The sequence below is a fragment of the Apostichopus japonicus genome, chromosome 17 (assembly GCF_037975245.1).
Source record: "Apostichopus japonicus isolate 1M-3 chromosome 17, ASM3797524v1, whole genome shotgun sequence".
Lineage (NCBI taxonomy): Eukaryota > Metazoa > Echinodermata > Holothuroidea > Aspidochirotida > Stichopodidae > Apostichopus > Apostichopus japonicus.
This window is the reverse complement of record NC_092577.1, coordinates 31,652,059-31,672,106: the sequence shown is the minus strand read 5'-3', so window position 1 is coordinate 31,672,106 and position 20,048 is coordinate 31,652,059. Positions and strand designations below refer to the sequence as shown.

The following is a 20,048-nucleotide window of genomic DNA, read 5'->3' as shown; positions in this document are numbered from 1 at the left end:
ATCCCCCACCTCCCCCACCCCCTTCCCCACCCCCTTCGTATATATAATCAGGGATGATTCACTTACAACATAAGTACAGTCTTGAAATCCCTTCAAGTTCATGTTTCCTTTTTTTTTTAAATCGTACTAGAAGTGTATTGAACCAGACCTCGTAGATTTGAAATATATTAAACTCAATAATATATATTTAAACACATATACGCACCCACATACACGGAAACATCGGTAAATCGATAGCCATAAGCCATTCATAACCTACGCGGTATAGTAACATATTCGTAAGACGTCAACTTTCAAACGGATCGGTTACTGCTGTACTACTATAGCATGGTTAATTTTATGCGTCTCTGTTTATTTGCTATATATATTAGCACATACATGATGTTTACACGGACCGCGTTCAGGAACCTGTTATTCCTGCAGTATGTCTTGCTTATGCGGCTAATGCAGATTGAAAGTAGCACGACCTGTAAGTATGATTATGAAATATTATATCAATATTTATCTCTTAAAGCTATAAATACTCTCAGGATCGAGTTTCCACAAGAAATATCATCTTGTAAAATTTGTTATCGTCTCTAAAGTTGGCTATTCATTTCGTCCATCAGTAGGCTTTGTTTTAAAGGGTTTTCTTGCTTCTTCTTTAGTTACTTATAGTCTCTCATTTGCACAGTTTAAAATATAAGATGCATCGCCATTTAGAACCTGGCTCGCTTTTTGTAAAACCCACTGTAAAAGAAATACTTATAACAAATATAGGTGAAAGGTTCGATAATAAGGGATATGATAATTCATATATCGATAACAGTCAATATATGATTTGTCGCTTAAATTTAAACAATACCCAGTACTTCAGTTTCAGTGGTATCCAAATATTAAACACAGAACTAGTATTATTCTCATCAACAGATAATCATAAATAGAACTAGTTTGTTTTGGAATATAGTTGCAGCTAAATCAGGAACTACCTTGGTGAAAAACGTATTCAAACCACTTACAATTGTTTTTGTCTTTAACTTCCATATCATTGTCGATAAATGTACCAGGAAAATCATTTTTGTTCCTTTGTCTTTCATTGATGATACCATTAAGAACTTCCCATATGTTTCCCTGGTATTACTTTTATGAATTTCCAGAAGTGTTGTATAATACTGCATGCTCCTTGCGGAATTTCAAAATAGAGTTCAGTTTTTTTTTCGGTATACGTTTTTATACCGTTGTATTATCGGTAAGAAATTTCATGTACATTTGTTTTTCTTCCTTTTGACATGCATTTTTCAAACTCGTTGTAATCCATAGCATATCTCTATTACTTCGTTTAACTGGGGATTTTTTCTCATCAGACAACATTCATCATTATACAGTACAATGTTGATGAAATTATCATATGAGTCCAACTTATGTCATTGGCTGTGCAGGCTATACTCTGAGTCTCATATTCCTGATTTAACTTTTGATCGAATAATGTCGTATAGATGCACCACCTCTTTTCCTGGTTAATATAGGCCTACTCAATCAATCTTATATATGGGTAGGCATACTATTATCAATGACACTGAAAGCTGCAACGATATGGTCACTTAAAGGCATTGAAGACTCGCCCCAAACCGCGTGCGGCCATATGAAAAAGTTAACTTTCCGTTGCTTGCAATTGACGTTTTGTTCGTGTCGCTACAAAATGCAGACAGTACAGTAATGAAACGTGATACCTTGTTATCTTTAGCTGGACCTGAGATGTCCATCGCTGTATTGTTTGGTACACTGTGCTGTGGGTATTGACCGCAGCTGTATGTACTGACTGTACACTAGTGTCTAATTACCGATGGTAGCAAGCTGTGTGTGTGTATTTTCTGGGATCGATGGTGGTGTCTAACACTAATTTGTTACACCTCATTCGAAACTAGGTCAGATTACCGGCATTAGACGTTTCTTTTTGCGTGAGGCTTCACACCCTTTAAAGTCATCAAATAAGTAAACATCGGACTTCTTTGTGTCTGCACATCTCTTCAATAGTACCACATGATAATTTATCGATTGCAGAACTAGGTCGCCTCTCTATGGAACGCATAAAGGGCAAAATCAAACATCAACAACGTTTATTACATTGATGACTATATAAATTCAAATGACGACGACGTGATTTGATGTATAATGATGTTATAGTTATGTGCAATAACAACATGAATGTATACAGCAGCTACGTAAAATAATATAACAACGACGCAAAAATATTTCCTAACATCAAATTTCGGTATTACAACGTCATTTTTTTCTGTAATTTTTTTTCTGCACATTTGTATGTCTTCTATAACTTTATAATTCGGTTATCGATGTAAATAGGTACTCCACCACCACCTGCCTATTATTACGATCTTTATGACACACGTCATATCCAGATATATTGTAAATTACAGGACTTGAATCGAAATCTATAGCCATGTCTCCCGCATTACTATTAACTCAAAATTATAGTCTAACTCCTCTAAAGTAGTTTTCTAAATGGGAAGAATTTTGCACCAAGACGTCTACAATTGAAGTGAATGATGGACAAGCCCTTTTGTATCTGATGTTTTTGGGGGGTTTTCCCCCTGTCCAAATGCGTATTTGTGTAAGTATACATATATCTGCAATTTAAAATAACTTTTTTGAAGAAAGTTTTGTCCGGATCACTTTATTGGTCGGCTGAAAATCAATAGCATAGTGATTTGTATATTTAAATGTCTCAAGTTTCCTCATATCATGGAGGTTCTGTTTTTACCTCCATGCTCATATAAATTGCCTGAACTTTTGTCAATATCAAGATATTAATTCAAGAGGGGAAAAAAGTCATCGTCAAATAGGCTGTTGTTGGGGAATTCATCTAGCATATTATAATGAATTGTTACTAACATAATATGGCGACGGGAGTACTTCATGACTATTAGGAATTGTGTTTAATATGGCGACGGGAGTACTTCATGACTATTAGGAATTATGTTGTATTGTTATAATGTCCAATTTAAGTTAAAGGTCTGCTGTATAGACCCCAACTATAGTACGCTATCATGGAAAAGTTTCTTGAGGTTACGTAATCGGCGGTAAATTCTATTATGTAACGCGCTTTTTACGCGCAAAAACGGAAAGGAGACTTGTGTTTCTCAAGAGCAACGATCCGTGTCGTCTGCTGTTCGTGTTTTGTTTACATCAGGGGTTCCCTAACTGGGGTGCATGAAGCACTAGGGGGTGCGTGAGTCCATCCCAGGGGGTGCGTGAGACGTTCTAAAAGTCAAACCTAGAGTACTTTTTGTTGAACTAGAATCTGATATCATATAATTTAGTAATGTACAAAAGTACCTATCGACAAACTCTTTTCGCGTTCCATACGCATATGTTGCCATAGTATTACCGTAAAAAAAAAAAAAAAACGCTTACCGTACCGTTCATGTGATAAATAACTGAATTATGAAACAGACACAGGCTGCATGACTCTGGTGAAGTTGGTGTAGGCATGACAGTACAATATCACACTACGAACTTGATCTTTTACGAAGCACTGTTATGCGTACTCGATAGTATAATAATGACTCAGATCGTGTCGAAACGTTGGGGGTTCGTGGACTCTCACATCCACGGGGGGCTTTTGGGGGGATAAAGTTAAGGAAACCCTGGTTTACATTGTGTTCAGTCCTGATAAGCTAATAGGCCTAACAATTGTGCGCTCCAGTTGCAGTTCGATTGTTTAAAAGAAAATACCCCGTAATAAAATTGTGGAATTTAAAATTGCGGTAAACATTGAAAAAAATGATCATTTAGCTAGATTACATTGTTCGCATAGCTTCACCAGGTATGTGGTAGTTATGAGTTCATGGGTTTTTTTTTGTTGTTGTTGTTGTTGTTGGAATACACATGTACGGAGTACTGTATAAGAGTTGAGTGCCAAAAGGGAGCAAGTCACATGGCCTTCCATGGTTTGTACGTAATGTCCTTTTTTAATTTTTTTTTATGTGCGTCTCCTCATTGACAAAGTCAGTCCAGATTTGCGTATACGCCGTACATCGTACATCGCTCCCTAATAAGTTTCAAATACAGAGTAGAAATAGTCTTGTGATAGAGGCAGATAATACTCGAACGAAAAGTTGTTGTAAATTACTAAGGCATACCTGTTAACTTGTTGCAAGGTCTGACTGCATCATCATTTTCAAAACTGTCTTCTATTCTTTCTCGAAGGTAAGGCCTGCAAATTCGCTGAGACATTTCCAGAGGAACATAACAGACATCGTGTCATTTGCCAAAGTGAGTTATACTGGCCATATTTTGTTTCACTGGTGGCTTTGAATAACTGTCATTGAGGGCGTATTACCCAAGTGTTATGAGTGTACAGAGTGCACCTCTGGTGCTTTGAATCTGACAATGTTACACAGAATAACCACTCTTTTTATAGGCAAGCCAAGCCGTAAATACGAAATGAATGTGTAGCAAGTGGTATGACAGATATATAGCAAATAAGTAAACAATAACACACAAGAAAAATCCCACTTAACGACCGGTTTCGTCCTTTTTTTGGGACTCATCAGGCGAAGGTAGGAATCACTGTGGTCGAGTGGTACGGACTTCGGTTTGTGACACAAGATCCGGGGTTTGATTTGTTCATGATGTTTTTTTGTTTTTTCCCCCTGTCGAAAAGCGTATTTGTGTAACATATATCTGCAATTTAAATACACTTTTTTGAAGAAAGTTTTGTCCGGATCACTATATTGATCTGCTGAAAATCAAAATCAAAGTGATTTGTATATTTAAATGTCTCAAGTTTCCTCATATAAATTGCCTGAACTTTTGTCAATATCAAGATATTAATTCAAACAAAAAAGTCATCGTCAAATAGGCTGTCGTAGAGGAATACATCAAGCATATTATCATGAATTGTTACTAACAGTATATGTTGACGGGAGTACTTCATGACTATGGGGAATTGTGTTGTCATGTTATAATGTCCAATTTAAGTTAAAGGTCTGCTGTATAGATCCCAACTATAGCACGCTATTATGGAAAAAGTTTCTTGAGATTATGTAATCGGCCTGCCATGGTTGTAAAATGACCTCTGCTTACCAATTAGTCTGCAACGCCTGCCACATATTTTTCTTGTATGAGGGTCTTTGTGTGAACGCCATATGATTAACTACACTGTAGTCATGAACATATTTCCACACAGTGTTTACACAAAGAGCCGAATTGTGTTAAGAAGCTATGCAGGCTAATTGTAGAGCCCAGAGGTCGATTTACGACCGTGGCAGGTCGAATACGTAATCACAAAACTTTCCTAGCTATAGCGTGCTATAATTGGAGCCAATAAAGCAGATCTTTAAGTAAGCTCTTGCTTATCTGCTTTCTCATGACGTTTTCTCAATTCATTGTTTTGTTCATCTTAATATTTCGGTTACTATCTCAAGTCCATCTTCCAGGGATACGGCTCTGGTTTTCTGTTGTGTAAAGTTAAGAATTATTGCTTTGAATTGGATGACAATGATGTTTATATTAACTGTCTGTCTCATAAAAGGTTTGATCTGCATGGACCCTGGCTGCTAGTCGAACATCTACTGCCAGAGTCTTATAGATTGCGTACGGCTGTTAATCCCATCCTGTCATGTTTTTTTACGCGCAAAAACGGCAAGGAGACTTGTGTTTCTCAAGAGCAACGAATCGTGTCGTCTGCTACTCGTGTTTGTGAAGATTGTGTGCAGTCCTGATAAGCCAGTAGCAATTGTGCGCTCCAGTTGCAGTTCGATTGTTTGAAAGAAAAAAACCCGTAATAAAATTGTGGAATTTAAAATTGCGGTAAATATTGCAAAAAAATTATAATTTAGCTAGATTTCATTGTTCGCATAGCTTCACCAGGAATGTGGTAGTTATGAGTTCATGACAATTAGTTGTTTTTTGTTTGCTCCCTTATAAGTTTCGAATACAAAGTAGAAATAGTCTTGTGATAGAGGCAGTAATACTCGAACGAAAAGTTGTTGTGAATTACTTAGGCAAACCTGTTAACTTGTTGCAAGATCTGACTGCATCATCATTTCAAAACTGTCTTCTTTTCATTCTCGAAGGTAAGGCCTGCAAATTTGCTGAGATGTTTCCAGAGGAACATAAGAGACAACGTGCCTTTTACCAAAGTGAGTTATGCTGGCCATATTTTGTTTCATTCGTGTTTGTTTGATTTTGTTTGTTTCTGTAACAAGCCTACCAGGAAGAATCAACTAAGTAACTAGTCACTAAGAATTACTGTATAGGTTTGATACCATCACGTGATCTTTGTATGCTCCGGCTGTCAGGCTATATAGCACTATTTTATATATATATATATATATATATATATATATATATATATATATATATATATATATATATATATATATATATATATATATATTTATATATATTTATATATATATATATATCTTTATATATATATATATATATACATATAGATATAGATATATATATATATATATATACATATATATATATATATATATATATATATATATATATACATATATATACATATATATTTATAGATAGCCTGACTGGTTGATCTGTGTTTATTTTTGCCATGTATGTAATCTGAATGTTACACTGCGCATGATGAGGGGACCGTTTATTGCTTTTATACAGACCAGTTTACGCTGCCAAATGATGCATCTGCGACAGAGGGAAAGTCAACAGTATTGGAGTACACGACCAACTTGGAAAAGGACACGTCCACACTGCAGTATGATAGGTCCACGCTGTATGATGACACTTCCACAATGCCACATGACACGTCTACACTGCATGAGGACACGTCAACGCTGCATAACGACAGGTCCACACTGCCACATGACACGTCCACACTGCTACATGACATGTCCACATTGCATGAGAATACGTCCACACTGCCACAAGAAAAGTCCACACTGCAATATGAAATGTCCACACTGCATGAGGACACGTCGACGCTGCAGAACGACAGGTCCACACTGCTACATAAAAAGTCCACACTGCATAAAGAAACGTCCACACTGCCACAAGAAAACTCCACACTGCAATATGACATGTCCACACTGCATGAGGACACGTCAACGCTGCAGATCGACAGGTCCACACTGCCACATGACACGTCCACGCTGCTACATGACATGTCCACGCTGCATAAAGAAACGTCCACACTGCCACAAGAAAAGTCCACACTGCAATATGACACGTCCACACTGCATGAGGACACGTCAACGCTGCAGAACGACAGGTCCACACTGCCACATGACACGTCCACGCTGCTACATGACATGTCCACGCTGCATAAAGAAACGTCCACACTGCCACAAGAAAAGTCCACACTGCAATATGACACGTCCACACTGCATGAGGACACGTCAACGCTGCAGAACGACAGGTCCACACTGCCACATGACACGTCCACGCTGCTACACTACATGTCCACACTGCATAAAGACACGTCCACACTGCCACAAGAAAAGTCCACACTGCAATATGACGTGTCCACACTGCATGAGGACACGTCAACGCTACAGAACGACAGGTCCACACTGCCACATGACACGTCCACGCTGCTACATGACATGTCCACACTGCATAAAGACACGTCCACACTGCCACAAGAAAAGTCCACACTGCAATATGACGTGTCCACACTGTATGAGGACACGTCAACGCTGCAGAACGACAGGTCCACACTGCAACATGTCATGACCACACTGCACGATGATACGTCAACTCTGCAATATGACGTGTCCACAATGCATGTGGACACGTCCACACTGCAACATGACATGTCCACACTGAAACAAGAGGACATGGTCTCCTCTGCTTCTGTCGTCGTTGAAGCTGACACAACATCCGCTGTCAGCTGCAGAATGTTACGTAACTGTTTGGAGGTCTACAACGCCGGATGTACTGATAGTGGCCTATACGAGATCAAACCAATCAACTGGCCCGGGTCATCCTTTGAAGTCTATTGCAATATGTCAGACGGAGGAGGATGGACGGTGAGTTTACCTAATATGTCATGAATCCCACTGCAGAAGCTGTATTCATGCATACACATTTTAGGAATCAGTAGTCTTGAAATGATGGGTGATTATAAGGATAGCTCCATACCCTTGTATATAGTTGATCAACAGAAGATATAAACCAATGATAAGATTGTTAATATTAGGTCGTTCTATACTAGGCAAATTTTGACCGGAATATCATCCACGTAGAAATCCCAAACGTACAAACACTATGTATGACAATGATTAATGGCCTTCATGTCTGGTACACGTGACAAATTAAGTTTGGACTTGGTCGTGGGAGTGGGGTTCAGTCTCAGAGGAGATGAAGAGGGGAGGTGGCACAAACTTCGATAGAAGTAGTGGAAGCTGTGTGAGAATCAAACCTCAAAACTGTCTGCTCATGCTGTACCACAATTTCCATTATGTGTATGTTTTGCATGACACCGGTACTTTTAAAAAACTTTGTTTTCATTGTACAACAAAAGAGCTCTTTCTAATTATATATAAATGATCACTTCTTAACAAAACGACTTTGGCTTTTTCTTACCAAACTGGAGGGGCACATGACAGAGCCCCCCCCCCCCCATCCATCCCCACTCCCCTCCTCCGGTTTCCGCCTCGACCCGATCCCTGTTTGTCACGTGATGATAACTTGAAAACTACAAATGGTCCAACTTGTTATCGTCCGTCAATTTTAGATATTATTTGTTCCTATATTTGGTACTTGTTATTTATAGGTCTTTCAGCGTCGTGTTGACGGTTCGGTCGATTTTTACCGCAACTGGGCTGATTACAAACAAGGCTTTGGTCAGGCAGATCAGGAGTTTTGGATCGGTAATGAAAAACTTTATTACCTTACCAATCAAGAGCTGTGTGAACTTCGCATCGATTTCGTCAACACTCTTGGAGATCCATACTTCGCAAAGTTTGATAGCTTTCGAACCAGCAACGAAAACGATCAATTTCGCTTGGAAATACTCGGAGATTACAGTGGAAATTCAGGTTCGAGAATTTATGGAAACATATATGTATAACAAGTCAAATTAAAGTAAATTAATTTATTGTTTACCCAACATTACAGGCACGAATCCGGACTGAGGGGTGGGGTGGGTTGCAGACCCTCCCTTTTCAACCCTACGCTCACAAAGATTCAAAAGTAGTAATCTGCACAACCTTGCGTTTACAAGACTAGTCTATTTCAAGGGCTTCATTTCCAGACCTCTCCTTTATGAAATACTGGATCCGCCCTGCCTGCCTATAAGTCCAAATAAGCACATATAACACATGACGAAAGGCTCTCCATGGGCGGGACCAGGTGGGTAGTTCGGGGGCCCAGGTCTCCCCTTCTGAAATGCGTTTGGAACTCGAACAAAATGAGCTACAAACAATTTATTCCAAACAAGGTCCATAGTGGAGAAACTGACTTATAGAGGGGGGGGGGGGGGGGCAACGTTGCTAAATTATGGCAATGCAGATATTTAACCGTACCTAATTCTTTGAAGAATAGGTTATTAGCTTGACTAACCAACTTAACATTGCAATGTGATTAAGTAGTATACTGACAAAGAATCATTGGATCTGGGCGATCCAAGTTTAACACCAAGCGTTCCGTGCTTCCCGGGACAAATACGGCGTGTACTATACCTACTACAGTGAATAGGTTAGCCTGTACTACATGTTGTGATGATGTGCATATCGGTCATTTAATGTAGATTTTTTTAAATTATTTTTGTTTGGGCTCGGATGAATTTAGACTCTCCTTTAGTAAACCGGTTAATTCTATTTACATTTCACCGGTTATTGAAAACTGGAGTTTGCTTGCCATCCTCTCAGTGGGTTTCTTTAGCTATATACTGACGCCCATGAATGAGCTACATGTTCTATATTGCTAGTTTATATGCATTCACCTTTTATACTTTTAGATGATCCCTTTGAGAACGGCTATGCAATGAGAAGACACTTGGGTATAGGCTTTTCGACTTTGGACCGAGACAATGATAACAAAGCGTCCGGACACTGTGCCCGTGATTCTAATAAAGGTGGCTGGTGGTATGATGCGTGTGCTTCGTCGAACCTTAACGGACCCTACATAACAAAAATGTCGTGGAAAAATCTACGTGGTGGCAATGCTAACATAAAGTTCACCGAAATGAAAGTGAGACCAATATAGACTAGAGTTGTGAATTACCATAACACCATCAGGTGGAGGGTTAGAGGGGGGAGGGGGAGGGGGCGTGTTCACAGCAGCTCATCTCAATACTGCTGGCTATATTAATCTATTTCCTTTAAACTCTTTTTTCTTGATGTGGGATGGGCTACGGGACTGGAGTTAGCTTATGGGGCCCAGACTGTGGGGCGGGCCCTATCAGCATAGCCTATTTGGGTAATGACATGGATTTCTTAGTAATCTAGCGTTGAGGCAAATGGCAAAGAGGTCATACATAAGCTGTTTATTGGCATAACTGCATTATATATATATAATATATATATATATATATTTATATATATATATATATATAAACATATATATATATATATATATATATATATATTTATATTTATATATATGTTTAATAATGATAATAATAACAATAATAATAAACCTATATTGTAACCTACAGCACGTTGTAACTCGAGTTTCACGCCTGTGCGGCGATCATCAGACAACTGGACGCAAACGGTCGTGTAACCTTATTTCTTCCATAGCACGGCTGAGTGGGCGGTCTCTCACCATGGTGACAATATTTTGAGATGAGCTCAGTTTTTATTTTCTGTCTGTCCATGTTGTTAATTTCTTCCACGCAAAGGTTGTACTGGCCAGATATATTAGACTGACAGTTAATATATGACAATTACTAGGGAAGGATTTTTCTTTTCTCTTGGAGGGAAGGCGTTCGTTTACACATCTCTCCGGGCCCTATACAAAAGCGTGCCTTTGACAGCCATGGGTTATTTTGGTGGAATAATACAATAACAAGTTTACAGACTGTCAATCTCTATTTCTCTCTATCTCTTTATCAATAAGTATATCTCTATCCAATTTAATGCGTTTTCTTTAAAGAAAGAGGGAATTCCCTTTTCGTATATACGATCAGCGATAAGTAATGTAAAGCAGAAGTTAAGTCTTCAAATCACTTCTCAAATTCACTGGTTTTTTTTTTTTTTTTGTAAAGTAAATCTGACATTGAAGCTGACACAATCATAAACAATGAGATGGTAAAACAAGAAATGTATTGAACCCATTGAAGTTGAACTACTTCAATTTCTATGATTAAACCACACCTTGTTTATTTCGAAATATAGTAAACTCAACGTGTACAAAATTCATATAAGGTGGCATACTCCTCCTATATTAGAGTGTATATCAATCAGCTCGGATGTTCTCATTTCAGGAAAAGTGCCAAAAAGCAGCAGGAGAACATCTTTTTTGACCTGTTATCAATCATGATCTAGTTTGTTTATGGCTTGCATGTTGAAGAGCATGAATGGAAGTACATGTTGCGAGAAAATTGGGTCAATTAAGGCAATTTTAGACCCCTTTAGGCCTCCCAGGAGTAGCGTAGGAAAATTGTTTACTACTGAGTGAAGAGGTTTGTTTACAAGTGACGAAAACTTCCGGCTCGGATAGCAAAAAATCTGCGCGGTCATGGTACAAAAAATTGAAGGTGCCATAAAAGGCCAACTTGTCAGCTATCCGGTGATGGGTAGCATTTAGCTAGTGAAACTTCTATCTAGACTTAGAGACCACTTTACTTTTGTGATTTAGTGTGTAAGTCAATGGGGCTTTTAATGGGCGTATGCTACCATAAGCACCCACGTATACACGGACCAATCGGAATCGGTAAATCAATGGACAATAGCCAATCATAAACTTGATAGATGGTGGCTATAAAGTAACATGATATTACATGAATGTTGACGTCAATTTTCAAACGCATCGGTTACTGCCTATCTGCATGGTTATAGTTGAATGCGTCTCTGTGTATATGTTATATATATATATATATATATATATATATAAATGAAAATCGTAATGAGTTGGAAAATCAAGAACAGTGAAAAAACTTTCAGCCTCCACCGGGATTCGAACCACGGGCCTCCCGCTCTGTACGCGGACACCCTAACCACTAGGCTATGGACGCTGATTGTATGTCCAGAGGTTCGAAACCGGTAAGGAAGATCGTAATTCCACTGTAGGCGTTTGTCACCTATATCGAACAATACTAGTTCTGTTTTTGGTGACATATTTTGCCTTACTCTAGAGATCAAACATGATGCTATCCAACTCGAAAATCATTTGTGATTCCTAAAGCCGGATCTCGAAAGAGATACTTTGAACAGACGTCTGTTCAAAGTATCTCTTTCGAGATCCGGCTTTAGGAATCACAAATGATTTTCGAGTTGGATAGCATCATGTTTGATCTCTAGAGTAAGGCAAAATATGTCACCAAAAACAGAACTAGTATTGTTCGATATAGGTGACAAACGCCTACAGTGGAATTACGATCTTCCTTACCGGTTTCGAACCTCTGGACATACAATCAGCGTCCATAGCCTAGTGGTTAGGGTGTCCGCGTACAGAGCGGGAGGCCCGTGGTTCGAATCCCGGTGGAGGCTGAAAGTTTTTTCACTGTTCTTGATTTTCCAACTCATTACGATTTTCATTTATATATATTCATTTGCCTTTGTCGTTTACCTCCATTGCATATATATATATATATATATATATATATATATATATATATACATTACTAACATATACATTAACACATACATGATGTTTACACGGACTGCGTTCAGGAACCTGTTATTCCTGCAGTATATATGTCTTGCTTATGCGGCTAATACAGATTGATAGTAGGATGACCAATACGTATATATGATTGTGAAATATCACATCAATAATTCTCTTAAAGCTATAAATACTTTCAGTATCGAGTTTTTTTCCAAAGCAATTTGAAATCTCGTAAATTGTTATCGACCCTAGATTTGGTTATCATTCAGTTTTGGTCCAACAATATATTTTTGTCTTTCTCTACGACTTCTTGTTTCTTTCACTTCCATAGTCATATCTATATGTCTGTCTTTCTTGTGTACCAGTTTTCTTACGTCTATATATAATTATTATTCGAATTTGTTGTCCTCTTTTCAGTACTTATATTCAAAGAATCTGTATTGACTATTGTGTAAAGTGTATTTATATATGTTGCTGGATAAACTCTATTAATAAACGGAAACTTATAATAACTGAACAACGGCACAATGTTTGAATGCCAGTATGAGATATAAGAATAAAACTATCAAACTAAAAAAAAATATCAAAACTAATAATAAAAATAAGTGTCGTTATTTTTTAGCAGTCACATTTCAAAATACCACTATACTACCCATCAATAAACAAAATTAGGTTAACTTAACGGATGACAAAAATAATCAATAATCTCAGCCATTTCAAAGGTTTATCGTCGATTCTCAGATAATTGACATCGGTCGGGTTTGACACTAATTAAGTAACCTAATTAGGGTAACAAAGACAATCGATAATATCAAATCTATGGGGTCGATACCGCTCGGACAGTAGGCTGTCCTGTCGGGCAAACAGAAGCAAATCCTTTGCTGATATATAGTCAAATCTTACTGGCATTTTATTTTTGGGAGGATGATGTAACATCGACTCATCATGCATGCAGTGATATCCAACTTGGGAGAAATATGGAAGGGTGTCTAATAATCTCTCCACTGATGTTAGCGGCATGAATCTTTATAAATGGGCGTATACTGGACCCGATCGGTGATCTATTTCTACCCCCCCCCCCAATTGAACACCTTGCCCTACTAACAATAAAGCTGGGGAGGGATCAACACACCCCACGCTCGCGCACTCCATCCTTCTCTCACGACACGCTGTATTGCGGACTAAAATAAATTAGGTATATATATATGGCAACAGTTTAACCGCAGAATATAGCAATATCTTCATATCAGGCCGACGTCACGGAGGGCTGTGACAGACATGTCATCTTATCTCAGGGTGAAGGACAGAAGGTAGACACCCGGGCTAACAGCAGAATGATATAGGATTCTCTTAGTATTGACCAATGGTAGCCTTTCTAATTATCATGATTTGGCCCAAACGGTTTGCACGCTATAATAATTTGCTAAAGCTTTCAAAAGTACCATTCTGGAAGTTTATATAGACGCCTGCGCGCGTATATTCACAATCCACAGATTAAACCGGTTGCCCTTGGTTTCGGAGTTTAAAAGAACGAGATAACAATATCTGATGATTAATTCCAATTTATGTTTCATTAAGATCTATCTTGGGGCCTACTTTTAAGGGTCCGGCCCGTGGAGTTAAACTCTCAGCAGGAGGCAGTAGCGTAACTCCTATGGGCTCGGACCGTGCTGAGCCGGGGGCCCCGACCAAAAGGGGGCCCGGCCCGTTATACTGATGCACAGAAAAGGGGTAACTCTTTGCATAGGGAGGGCTCGTTTTTACTGGAAAAGAAAAACTCATGCAGGACTGAACAAGACAATATACATATTTTCACGTGATACGGAATACGGACATCATGATCATGGGCTCATTGGGTATTAATTTGTATGTATCGAGCTAGTTGTGTTATTTATTATAATAATGAAAACGAAGTATATAATTAAAAACCCAATCCCAGCAAATGTTGTACTGAGTACCACATCGGGACATATGATTTTTTGTAAAATTCTAATCATTTCAAATGAGCATTTGAGATCGGAGTTCATTTATTGGACATATCAGTAATCAGTTGTTTCAGTACCGTATGTTGTTTCTCACTCATACAACTTATAAGTTGTATCCTGCAGTAGCCGAATTCCTCAATCCTCATTCCATGGTATACTAGTTATAAAGATTTTTAATAGCTATGTTGATAGTATTGTTCTGTCAGTATCCTTGATCTTTTTTTGCATTAAAACATATTTGTCAGCTGGAAACAATGTGTAAATGCTTAATGGTCATTCAAATGTTTTAAACCAAGACCCCCTGCATTGATCCTGCATAAATCCTTGAACCCATGGGCGTCCGCAGGGAGGTGCAAGGGGGGGGGGACTTGCACCCCCCTTGGAAATTCAAAAATTGAAAATAAAGTTAAAACATTTGACATTTCAATGATTTCACCCAAACAACAGTTCTCTAGTTATGTTCATTGCATACGGACCCAAAATGCATTACTGAAATTATTGAAAGTCAATATCCTAAGACATCTCAAAATAACCGATGTGTAAATGCAACTTGAACGGAAAGTGTCTTTTCCGACGATCTAGGAGTACTTGTTGGCAAAAAACTTCGTCGTTCGCTCCGTGCCAAATGGTGGTGGCGCTCCGCTTAGATAGTATCAAGTAGTGTGTTACACCTACATCACCCCCTCCCCCCCCCCTGTGAACAATTCTGCGGAGACCCTTACTTGGACCTCCTGAATGGGGCCCTTTGGGCCAGGAGCCGGGCCCCGGGCTCATCGTTACGCCACTGGCAGGAGCCCCCCCCCCCCCGACAGAAAATCAATTTCTGTTCATTTCATGTTAATAGAGATTGGGCGCCATACAAGACTCAGTAAGTATACTACCTTGGGCTCGCAGAGACAAGTGGTCAGTCTGTAAAGACAGTAAATTATTTGTTCAAGATGGGTGACCATCATTTAGACTTTCTAGGGGTTGTATACGACACCACTTAGTAACCATACATGCCGTTTACCTGTCTTTGCTATGTAGATAGCTGGCCTTTAGGACTACACTGATATATTACTACACACATCACTATATGTATATATGTGAATATTAAAATGTTTGTCTGGTGGCCCAAAGAAGTTACCTTAAAAAAATGATAAATAATTTTACAAACATGTTGTCAAAGTATGAGAACGCTAATGTTGCGTTTGACAGAAAAACGATTTTTTTAATCGTTAAGGATGGACATTTCCAATATGATTTGAACAGTACAAAAAGTGACGTCATCTATACGCTAATGCAGATTGCGACATAAACCACGCCCCGTACAGTACCTACAGTAATCACAACAAAAACCGCGCAGAAGGGGCAGATTTATTCTCTCTGTTCTGTTCTTAACACGGTCTTGATGTAGTAATTAACTCTCCTCAGTAAAAAACTGATAAAATTAATTTGATTATATTTCATACACTAGGAATATGTAAAAAGCTACCACATGTAAATATAAGAATTAAAAATGATGAAATTCATATACAGCGACTCACAGAGATAGGAGTTAACCCTCGTGTATGAACCACTAAAATATAGGCAATGTGATATTAATAATGTTTTCGTTATAAAGTAGCCATGTCTGCAGGAATTATCAGAAGACCCAGTAATTTACAGCAAACTATAGTTTGTAGTCCGAGTATGCTGTACAATGCATTCAATTCTACTGAGAGATAGCCACTCCGTACAAAACTATGATCAAGCTGCTCTAATAATGTTTTACTTGCTCCTGTTAGATCTGGGAAAGGTTAAAGGTCCTTTACATTTTCTGGAGGCAGGTCGTGGAACAGTCTTCCCCAAAAATTTGAAATGCTTGCCAAATGTTATATATTTTTAATCGCAATATGAAAACTTATATTTTGTTAAGATGTCTGATAATATATTTGTTTCTCTATCTTTTGGCCTTCCTTTGTGTGCTTTTGGATGTTTACCGTTTTTCTTCTGCATAATATTGTATATGTATTTTTGTATTGAGGGCTCCTCTGGATAGCAGTGCTTCTGCACTGAGCAGGACTACCCTCATTAAAGATGACAATAATAACAAAAATTAAAAAAAAAACATTAATGGAGGTTTGGTCGTACCATGGGTCTTCGAAATTTGAATACGCATTTACCTCAGATGCAGATTATATTGTCCCCACCCTATCGCAGTTGCGCGACCACATATACTTTTGAGGGAGGGTCGTACCCCTACCCCCGCATACCAGTATAGACAGGACATTGCAAAAGCCCTAGGATCTGCTAATTGTACAACATGATCATGTTTTGTACAACTTTTTTCACCCTCTAATTTCCAAAACAATTTGCAAAGACCCAATGACATCAGTTTTCCCCCTCAGTGGAGCAGCCACGTATACTCTTGGGAAACTGGGAAAGGATATTATTATACCCCCCCCACCCACCCACCCAACTACAGCAAATTGTAACTCGAGTTTCACGCCTGTGCGGCGATCATCAGACAACTGGACGCAAACGATCGTGTAACCTTATTTCTTCCATAGCACGGCTGGGCTATACAATCTGGACATACAATCAGCGTCCATAGCCTAGTAAGGCTGTCCGCATATGAAGCGGGAGGCCCAAGTTCGAATCCCGGTGGAGGCTGGAAGTTTTGTCGCTGTTCTGGATTTTCCAGTCCACTACAATTTTAATATAGGCTAGATATTTTCATTTTGCCTTTGTCGTTTACCTCCATTTCAGTGGCGGCGGAACCGGGGGGCTTGGGGGGGGGGGGGCTCAGCCCCCAAATAAAAAAGTTGAGGGGGCAAATGCATAATAACCCCCCCCCCCAATATTTACCAAGGCTCCGAAACGTGCATCTGCCCATTTTTCAATGCATACTTGTCGATCTGTCCGATGCACACGTATACTATATAGGTGTAATAATTTTAGTAAATGCTGGGGGGACCCTCAGCCCGTCCCCTGGCTATAGACCACAACCCCAACCGCGTCTTCACGCCCGTGAAAAGTGGAAGCAGTGTGTGTGAGTACCGGTAAGCGCAACACAACTTCGTCTTAGGCCAATGACTTGCCTCATTTCAGCCAGTTCTCCAACATCCCCTGAAGGATATATCCTTCTAATGGTAGCACATTTCCCATGGATATATCCTTCAGGGACATTTTCTTCCAATTGGAGATGTATCTTTCGTAGGGTTTATCCTTCTAAAGTGTCTTAAGTGTGATAACAAAAACACAATATTAGCATTTCACCTGTACTGTATAGGGTACATGCATTCGTGACAGTGCTTGGTTCGTAGAAATTTGTTGGCAACTGCACATGGTTTTGGAATTACCCAATTGTTGACATTAAGAAATGCTTTCAGTTTTTTTCTTATGACATTTATTTAATTATTGCATTTAATTGCAAGTAGTAATTTACTACACTCAAAAACGTCTTTGCGAGTGCACTACGAGTAATAGCTGCTCTCTTAAAACACCATCGAATATACAAATTACAATGTTTTTACAGATTTTAACGTGCAATCTGAGAATTTGCAGGCTTGAGACCCATATTTTAGGGCTAGGTATTCGCAGCATAAAACACTCGGGAAGTGCCGTTTCCGGTCATCTGGGGGTTTGAAAAACCCAAAATTTTCTTGTACGCACCGCGCCAACTGATGGTGGCGCTCCGCTTATATTGTCTCCACACATTAGCCCCCCCCCCCCCCCAATAATTTTCCCGTTCCGCCGCGCCTGCTCCATTTTATTTTAAAAAAAAAAGTCTGTTAAAAGTATCTCTTTTGAGATTCGGCTTTAGGAATCACAAATGATTTCGAGTTGGTTAGCATCATTGTAACGGACATCGCATGTATTTTTTTTTTAAATAAACTGATGTTACAATATATTGGTAAGCATTGGCTCATTCTTGTCCACACTCAAGTTCACGAATTGAATAAAGAGTCACATGACATCAACGTAGCCTGAAGCACATGACTATTAGGCAAACACTACTCTTTAAATTTTTCAATGACCACTTTAGATTTTTTTTCTGCCAAATAAATGAAAACAGCTTTGTTGTTTGGGTATCATTTGTCGTAACGGGAATTGGATTTGGACACGAAAGAAAAAGAAGAGGAGAGACTTAACATATGGTGTTGGGTGAAGTAGCTATTTATTAGTTCTTTATGAAAAAATAAACTAATCTAAGAACACTTTTCCACTGAAAGTTGACAGCAGATACTTAACTTTAAAATGTGGCCACCTCATTCATGGCTTTGCTCAGAGCAATCCAATACCTGTTTGAAGGTAGCAGCCATTAAGAGCAGTCACTAACAGCAGCCAATAGTGTATACCAACGAGTTTAATGAATTCATTTACCTCAATGGTGTTATACAGGGAGCTGCTACTTTAGAGAAGCAGCGCCCTTGTGTATACATCAACGTTACGCGCCGTTGGTACACTGATGTTTGTACACTGTGGCGAGCGCTGGGTACGCTGTGGCGGGAAAGTGGATCCCCAGCAGCCACTAAGGGCAGACTAAACTAGCGGACAATAACAAGACGGTTCCTTTTTCTTACCTGTTTTAAAGCGATAATAATTCAGGCTATGCATACTGTAAAAGGCCAAATATGGCACCATAAGAGAGATGAGGTGTTGTTCTTTCATGTGATATAATTCTGGAATGGAATGGTGGACGATTTCTGCATCCATAGTCAACTTAAACTTGTAATCCTACCAAAACTTGTGGAGAAAGGCGTAAATTGCGGCAATTTTTATACCAATTTGTTTTATTTTTCTCCCAAATGTCTAAACAATTAATTTATGAGAATATGCAACAATCAAGAGAGGTACAATGACGAAGTTAAGTTATTCCTCTTACACGTGGTATGAAAAACACAGTCAGTAACACTTTGATTTATTGAAAATCGATGGCTACAAACCGTTCGATCCTAACGGCCGGGAAGGGGATGTAAATGGGAATAGAATTAGCTCAGTTGAAACGCGCGGTAATGTGTTATGATCTAAACGTATTATTATTTCAAAATCGATTAATTTGAGTTATCGACCTAGTTAGGAAGTCCGGTTAGCACCACATTATTAAGTTTTTTTTTTTTGTTCACGTGGTATATCTCTACTATCGGTAACAAGGCCGATTCATTGACCAAAAGTGGCCTGAAAGTTTTAACCTCGATACGGAACTCTCAAAACGCGCGGTATTATAAGTAATGTGCAAAGTTGTTTTTAAATCGACTAATTTGAGTTATCGATCTAGTTGAGAGGTCCGGATAGCACCACATTAAGTAGAAATGTTCCCTTTTCACGTGGTATATCTCT

At 38.9% G+C, this 20,048-nt stretch overlaps 1 protein-coding gene across 1 annotated transcript; it reads left to right on the top strand.

The window, feature by feature from the left end:
• The first annotated feature begins 109 nt into the window (after positions 1-109).
• Positions 110-11,985, top strand: LOC139954821 (uncharacterized). The gene is made up of 7 exons (XM_071954779.1): positions 110-469; positions 4,207-4,272; positions 6,078-6,143; positions 6,646-8,015; positions 8,762-9,026; positions 9,947-10,179; positions 10,646-11,985. The coding sequence occupies exons 1-7, from the start codon at positions 328-330 to the stop codon at positions 10,772-10,774; spliced, it is 2,271 nt and encodes a 756-aa protein (XP_071810880.1). The 5' UTR covers positions 110-327; the 3' UTR covers positions 10,775-11,985.
• The last annotated feature ends 8,063 nt before the right edge of the window (positions 11,986-20,048 follow it).